General features: G+C 32.0%; 1 protein-coding gene across 1 annotated transcript; it reads left to right on the top strand.

Moving 5' to 3' along the window:
- Positions 1–7,755: 7,755 nt before the first annotated feature.
- Positions 7,756–8,280, top strand: LOC143585665 (uncharacterized). Its single transcript, XM_077067409.1, has one exon. The coding sequence runs from the start codon at positions 7,756–7,758 to the stop codon at positions 8,278–8,280; it is 525 nt and encodes a 174-aa protein (XP_076923524.1).
- The last annotated feature ends 492 nt before the right edge of the window (positions 8,281–8,772 follow it).

Raw genomic sequence — 8,772 nt, 5'->3', positions numbered from 1 at the left:
ATGAAATGTTTATAACATTTAATCTTCACCTTAAACTTTGTTCTATATATTGAAACTGCTTCACGTTAAGCTTTGTTCTGGTAGGAAACCCATGCGATGCTATGGCGGCCTAATTTGCAACAATGTACTCATTTTTGTTAGTTTATCAATCCTCTCGTGATGTCTTAATCCACATAGTCGTTGCATTCTTAATAGCATACACGTTCTCTTTCGATTCTCCAAAATCATAACACCTGGAACACACACATTGCATTAGTGTTTCCCATCACCACCCCTATTTTTATACCAATCTACTGGCCGAGTATTTTTATGTCAAAATCGATTTAAAAAAAATCAATTAGATATAGAAAGTAGGTGAATATGTAGTTCTTAAAACAATATAAATATGTAGTTCTAAATTAATATTCCTAATGTGCATGAAATATCGATACAAGAGCAGCCTGACGCAAACTACTTATTTATTATAATTTATGCATAAGAAACTTACTGTTGATCAATAGGATAATAAAGAACTAGACTTCTAAGTAGGAGCCGAAACCTGATCCACAGCTAAGTTAACCTGCCAAATTATTTGTTAAAAAAATGAAAACAATTTATTATAATTTATGCATAAGAAACTTACTGTTGATCAATAGGATAATAAAGAACTAGACTTCTAAGTAGGAGCCGAAACCTGATCCACAGCTAAGTTAACCTGCCAAATTATTTGTTAAAAAAATGAAAATATTTAATCCCGAGAACCATAAACTTCTTTAATATGTTAAATGAAGGCAACATAAATTTAACTCATGAAAAATATTTAAAAAAAAAATCAGAGAAGTACAAAGGGACTTGTTTTGACCCGCCTCCATTTTGTCGGAACACGTTTGGACCCGAACCAAGTTGATAATTTTTAACAGACAACCCATTTAAAAAACCAAAATGTTACAAAGGAACCAGGCTGAGACTTTTTTAAAAACGACATTCATACCCGAACAACCAAGGAAAATATAACTGGATAATAAAAAGAAAGAAAAAAAATGTTATTTTTAGAATATATAGAATCTAAAAAATGTACTGTTGGAGGATCACTATAAAAAAATGCTTCAAGACATATGCTGCAAGCATCATCACAAGCATCCTGAGCTCCACCTTCAAGGAAAGCTGCAGATGATCCTTAGACTTGGTAACCTCCTCCATTGCAGATACAAAAAACCGTCGAAAAAAATTTTCACTTATAAGAACCAAAAGAAAACCATTTGACATCCAAATAAAAACTTATATCAATATTCCACCACAAATGAAATATCCTACAACGCCAAATATTATTATAATCATTACGACAAACCTATAGCAATAATTGACTCCATGTGTATTTGTACATTTCTAATAAACGTTCAAACTTTAAAAAACTTGCAAAAAAAAAGTAATCAAAAGGAGCAAAAGTCGCAGCACGTATACAATCAAAAAATCTTCAAATTCACATATTACATAAGCAATCAAAACAAACACAATCAATCATTTCAACTCAATTAAAACTAAATCTTTTCACATAACCACAATAAATCTATGCAAACGACATCTGATTATCACAAAGTCATCTTAATAAAATTCATACACAGATAGATTAAGGTAAACCCTAAGTTGGAGCTAAAGGACGAAAAGAGATGAAACATGACAAACATGATTATTCAAATGAAATGAAAGGAAAGTAAATCTCATGGCATAACCACAATAAGTCAATAATCAATCAGAAACCTAATCTATACAAAGAGAATTTGATCAACACGAACTTAGACGAAGTCATCTTAATTCATACACAGCGACAGTTGGAACTGAAGTGAAGGAATGAAAACGAAATTAAGGTGAAACAGCCAGCATAAAACGTTACTGGAGATTGATTGATAGGATTGAACCGAAGGATGATTCGGTGGTTGAAGTAATCGGTGAGAAAAGGATTAGATGTTCAAGATAGAAATTGCGAAGAAAGAAAGAAAGACCAGGTCGCTTTTTAATCACATGCTCGGCTAACATCATCTTCGATGATTAGAGAAGCAGATGAAGAAGAAGAAGAAGAAGAAGAAGAAGTAGAGGTGACGGCTGGATGTAGAAGGTTAGGGTTTGGTTCAACAACACAAGGGTAGGTACAAAAGGTTCTAACCATTTTTAACCCGTTTTTCTGATATGGGTATCAGACCCTTGAATAATGCCCATAACCCGTGAATTTTTTTAATTGAAATCAGTGAGAGACCACCATTTTGAAATAGAGCAATTTGATGGCACGAGAGGATGGGGGAGCGACGTGAGACCTCTAATCGTAGGCAATTATATAGATTGATATATATATATATACTAGATTTTATCCCCCGTATTACGGAGGTTATTTTACATCAATCTGATGGCTTGAGAGAATTGTTGTTTTACATTTTTCGTTTTTTAATATTTATTTTTTGATTTTAATTTTTTTTATTGTAAGAAAGTTAATAATATACTTAGGGTTTGATAATGAAATGGATTCATAAATAAATGATATGTTATAATCCGTTTAAAAGCTATCTGAATTTGCTGACACATGACCCGCTTATGTTTTTTACTATAAAATTGTTTATTAATTATAAATAATATTTTTTTCTTTTTAATTTGGATATTAAAATTTTAATATATCCATAGTTTATAAGATTTTCATATCAAATAATTGGTAAGATTAATTTTTAATTTAATGATATGTTATAACCCGTTTAAGAGCTATCTAGTTTTGGTAAGACCCATACCCATGAATTTTGGTTAAATCAATGAGAGGCTTCCATTTAAAAATCAAGCAATCTGGTGGCTTTCATAAAAGGGGGGAGCGACCACATCGCGAGACGTAGGATTTTAGGGTTTTCGTTTATATATATATATATATATACATACACTAGATGTCATCCCCCGTATTACGGGGGTTGTTTTACATTATTCGTTTTTAATATTTATATATGTATATTTGGATTTTAGTTTTATTTATTGTAAGAAAGTTAATAATTAATATACTTGAGGTTTGAGATTTATATATGTATATTTGGATTTTAATTTTTATATATCCATAGTTTATAAGATTTTCATATCAAATAATTGGTAAGATTAATTTTTAATTTAATGAGATGTTATAACCCGTTTAAGAGCTATCTAGTTTTGGTAAGACCCATACCCATGAATTTGGGTTAAATCAATGAGAGGCCTCCATTTAAAAATCAAGCAATCTGGTGGCTTTCCTAAAAGGGGGGAGCGACCACATCGCGACACGTAGGATTTTAGGGTTTTCGTTTATATATATATATATATATATATATATATATATATATATATACTAGATGTTATCCCCCGTATTACGAGGGTTGTTTTACATCATTCGTTTTTAATATTTATATATGTATATTTGGATTTTAATTTTATTTATTGTAAGAAAGTTAATAATTAATATACTTGAGGTTTGATGATGAAATGGTTTCACAAATAAATGATATGTTATAATCCGGTTTAAAAGCTATCTGGATCTGGTGATACCAATTACCCGTTCATTTTTCTTTATTATAAAATTGTTTCTTAATTATAAATAATATCTTTTTCTAAAATAAAATAGGATATTAATTTTTAGTATATTACTATTTTATAAGATTTTCATATCAAATATTTGATAAGATTATTTTTTAATGTAATGAGATGTTATAACTCGTTTAAGAGCTATCTGGGGGTGGTGAGACCTTTACCCGTGAATTCGGGTCAAATGCGTGAGAAGCCTTCATTTACAAATAAAGTAATCTGATGGTTTGAGAGAATGGTTGTTTTACATTTTTCGTTTTTTAATATTTATTTTTTGGATTTTAATTTTCTTTGTTGTAAGAAAGTTAATAATATACTTAGGGTTTGATGATGAAAGGGTTTCATAAATGAATGATATATTATAACCCGTTTAAAAGCTATCTGGATTTGGTGACCCATGACCCGCTTATGTTTTTTACTATAAAATTGTTTATTAATTATAAATAATATCTTTTTCTTTTTAAATTGGATATTAAATTTTAGTATATCCCTATTTTATAGGATTTTCCTATCAAATAATTGGTAAGAATGATTTTTAATTTAATGAGATGTTATAACCTGTTTAAGAGATATCTGGTTTTGGTAAGACACATACCCATGAATTTGGGTTAAATCAATGATAGGCCTCCATTTAAAAATCTAGCAATCTGGTGGCTTCCATAAAAGGCGGAGCGACCACATCGCGACACGTAGGATTTTAGAGTTTTCTTTTATATATATTATATGGGTTAGGTTATAATAGGAAGTATAGTTTTTGTAGGAAGGATAAGAAGTAATGTTGTCCATTGATTTTGAATATGGAGGGTTGAGATTAGTTTAGGCGGAAATCAAGTGTGAAAGAAGGGGGAGGGCATAAAAGGAATAACATATTTGTTGACTTTCTCTCTCCACATGCAAGACACATGCCAAATTCCCCCATCATTTTAAAACGTCCATAACATTTTTTATGACTTTTTTATTGAAAAAAAAATTCACCATAATAACGAGTGTCTTTTTATTTTTCATATGAGTAACATATTGTAATATAAAATTTAAAAACAATTAGTGGGTTTTTTACGAATTGTGTTTTACAAAATTGTGTTATACAAAATTGTGTTATACAATAGTATATTTCATTGTGTTTTTTTTCATTGTGTTTTTTCCATTGTATTTTTTACATTGTGTCATACAATTGTGTTTTTTATTGTGTTTTTTTCATTGTGTTTTTTTTTTCATTGTGTTTTTTTCCATTGTGTTTTTCATAGTGTTTTTTCGGACTTTTCCGGTGAGGTGGTGGCGTTGGGTGACGGTTGTGGTGGCGATGGGCGGTGGAGTGGTGGTGGCTGTAGAGAGTAAATATGTAATTGGGTTTTATGTAAGTGGGTTTTTGAAATTAATGTAAGTGGGTTTTTTAAATTAAATTAAGTGGGTTTTAATATTTAAATGTTAGACTAAAATACCCTCCTTCCTAGCCTTCTTAGGAAAATCAAACTTCTTATTTGAACCTAAACCTATATTATCTATAATATATATAAACGAAAACCCAGAAATCCTATGTGTCGCGATGTGGTCGCTCCCCCTTTTATGGAAGCCACCAAATTTCTTGATTTTTAAATAGAGGCCTCTTATTGATTTAACCTAAATTCATGGATATGGGTATGGGTCTTACCAAAACCAGATAGCTCTTAAACGGGTTATAACATCTCATTAAATTAAAAATTAATCTTACCAATTATTTGATATGAAAATCCTACAAAATAGGAATATACTAAAATTTAATATCCAATTTAAAAAGAAAAAGATATTCTTTATAATTAATAAACAATTTTTTAGCAAAAAACATAAGCGGGTCATGGGTCACCAAATCTAGATAGCTTTTAAACGGGTTATAACATATCATTTATTTATGAAACCCTTTCATCATCAAACCCTAAGTATATTATTAACTTTCTTACAATAAAAAAAATTAAGATCCAAAAAATAAATATTAAAAAACGAAAAATGTAAAACAACCATTATCTCAAACCATCAGATTATTTTATTTGTAAATAAAGGCTTCTCATGCATTTGACCCGAATTCACGGTAAAGGTATCACCAAACCCAGATAGGTCTTAAACGGGTTATAACATCTCATTATATTAAAAAATAATCTCATCAAATTATTGATATAAAAATCCTATAAAATAAGAATATACTAAAAATTAATATCCTATTTTATTTTAAAAAAAGATATTATTTATAATTAAGAAACAATTTTATAATAAAGAAAATAAACGGGTAATGGGTATCACCAAACCCAGATAGTTTTTAAACCGGATTATAACATATCATTTATTTGTGAAACCATTTCATAATCAAACCTCAAGTATATTAATTATTAACTTTCTTACAATAAATAAAATTAAAATCCAAATATACATATATAAATATTAAAACGAATAATGTAAAACAACCCCTGTAATACGGGAGATAAAATCTAGTATATATATATATATGTACACACACGTTAATGCCAAAAATTACAATAGAATAACTCTAACGCATATATGAAGTTTCTAAATCTTACTAATAAAATAAATCAATAAATTCTTTCTTTTACGAAAATACGTACAATTAACTAACGAAACTGAGTTTAAATATCTATGCATGCTACCTGATTCATGGAAAACAGTAACATTTGGAATCCAATTTAAGAAGATTCAGTGTATATATATCATTAAAAAATAAAACCAGAGCTATGTAAATAAACATGTCGTCTTCAACTCATTTATAGACACAAAAATTAATAAAACCATTTCAATCATTGAGAATAAACATGTACCTTAGGCACGATATGAACAAACCAATCGAACAAGAGCGGAAATGAAGTCGTCGACAGTAACGAAAACTTCGGCTGTGGCGATGGTGGCAATAACTAATACCAGGTGTAGTAGTTTAGTGAAGGGAGGGTTATGTGGTGTCGGTGTGATTCGAGAAAGAATGAATCGATAGTACTTATAGGGTCTAAAATGCGTAGTCTGTTTATGGTAAGCCCGTGATTTTGGCTTGAGTTTTGGTAATCAGCAAAAGCTTTGCCTAAAAGAGAATCGTGACACCTAGACGAATTAAGTTGACCAACATTTACATATTTCTATTAATTATCAATATTCACATTTAATGAATTGAAATTGCATTCGGAAACTTACAGCTATGAACATCATTATATTAATATATATTATATAGCTCCATATTTTGTTAAAACAATAATTAGTTTAACAAATCACTCTACAAAATTTCTAGATACAAAAGTTTAACAAATCACTCTAAAAAATTTCTAAATAACAAAAATCCCGCTTTAAATATTCGTATAAATCGTTTAATATTAGGGTTTCGAAAAGTTGGGATGCTACACTAAATTTCTTTTACCTTTTATTAGAATAAAACACAGAGGACGTCGGAGGGGCGGTACTATTACCATCACCAACGCCACGGCCCCTCCCACCACATAATAATTAACATATATTAGGCGCTTTGATAATCTAGTTATAAATGACATTAATTAAAGTAAAAGTACAAAAGATACCTTTCGAGCACGTAAAGGATTTCTTCTAGCATATTTAAAGGCTAATTACCGAGTTGGGCCAAGTGGGCCAGCCCGAGATGTCTTAGCTAGATGGGCTAGGGTTATGGGTGTTATGATTTATTAGTCTTTCTTGGTAGCTAAGTTGGGTTCTCATATAATTGTGTCTTAACCGAGTTAGGGTTTAAGAACAAGAAAACAATGAGATAGTTTGTAATAGGGTTTTTGAGTTATATATCCCTAATAACAAAGTGAAATCTCTTTACGTTTGTGTGTTATTGTATATCGTTTAATTCCTTTGAAGACCTTGAATTGGTATCAGAGCCAGTTCAAGGAATCTGAACGATAATCACCAGCCGCCGTCTAGGGTTTCACAGCCGCCGCCACTGATCACAGTTGTGCACTGTCGTTGCTGTGCACCGTTGCTGCCGTCACACGTTCAACCAGAAACTGAGTTGCTGCTGCTGCTGAACTCGCGATAAAATGAGTCAGGTTTGATCGAGTTATTTCATATCTAAAACTGTTGTTTTGTTTCGATTATACGAGCTGTGTTTAATCGAGTGGTGCTACATCTAAGTACTGGATCCCACAGTGGTGCTACATCTAAGTACTGGATCCCACTACACCACTTTCTACATACAGCCGTCGTAAGAAAGATATGGGGGATTCTGTACCACAACCAAAGAGGAAAGAAGCCGGATCTACGTTCGTGCACTGTCCCATGTTAACAGCTACAAATTACACCGTATGGGCCATGAGAATGAAAATTGTTTTGAAGGTTCACAAGGTTTGGGATACGATTGGGTCAGATTCAGCTGAAGATGAGAAGAATGACTTGGCAATAGCACTTTTGTTTCAGTCAATACCTGAAAATCTGATTATGCAAGTAGGTAATCAGAAAACTACAAATGATCTGTGGGCTGCAGTCAAAAGCCGTCATCTGGGGGCTGATCGGGTTAGAGAAGCTCGCCTCCAAACCCTAACAACAGAATTCGATAATATGAAAATGCGTTATTCAGAATCGATTGTTGACTTTGCCGGGAAGTTATCAAGTTTGGCCTCAAAATCTGCAGCCCTAGGAGAAGAGATTGAAGAGACAAAGATGGTAAAGAAGTTTCTAAAGGCACTTCCTCATTCTAAGTACATTCAAATAGTTGCTTCGTTAGAACAAGTTTTGTATTAAAAAATAAACTGGGTTTGAAGATGTTGTAGGAAGGTTGAAAGCCTACGAAGAACGAGTCAAGGAAGAAAGTAAGGAAACTCAAGGTAACCTATTATGCTCAAATGGTGAAAGCTCTTATTCAAGAAGGGGAGAAAACGGGTCAAGAGGCCGAGACCGAGGACAAAATAACCAAGGCAGGGGAAGAGGTCGTGGCAACGGGCTGAACCGAACCGAGTTTTGTTCCGAGTCAAAAGGGAAGGAAAAGGTAAAGAAAGACCATTCCAAGGTGGTTTGCTATCGATGCGATCAAATGGGACACTTTGCATCGAAATGGCCCGACCGTGTACAAAAATTACATGAAGAAAATGTGGCAGAAACGGTGGAGGCCGATGCCGCCTATGTACACGAGGTATTGTTTTTGAACGAACAGAATCTAATACCCAAGAACTTCAAAACCGGTCAGGTAGAGAATAATGTGTGGTATTTGGATAATGGGGCAAGCAACCATATGAC

Source organism: Bidens hawaiensis, unplaced genomic scaffold, assembly GCF_021521415.1.
Source record: "Bidens hawaiensis isolate Kalapana, Puna unplaced genomic scaffold, B.hawaiensis_p1.1 tig00033980_1, whole genome shotgun sequence".
NCBI classification, from domain to species: domain Eukaryota; kingdom Viridiplantae; phylum Streptophyta; class Magnoliopsida; order Asterales; family Asteraceae; genus Bidens; species Bidens hawaiensis.
This window is presented reverse-complemented; position numbering and strand designations above follow the sequence as displayed.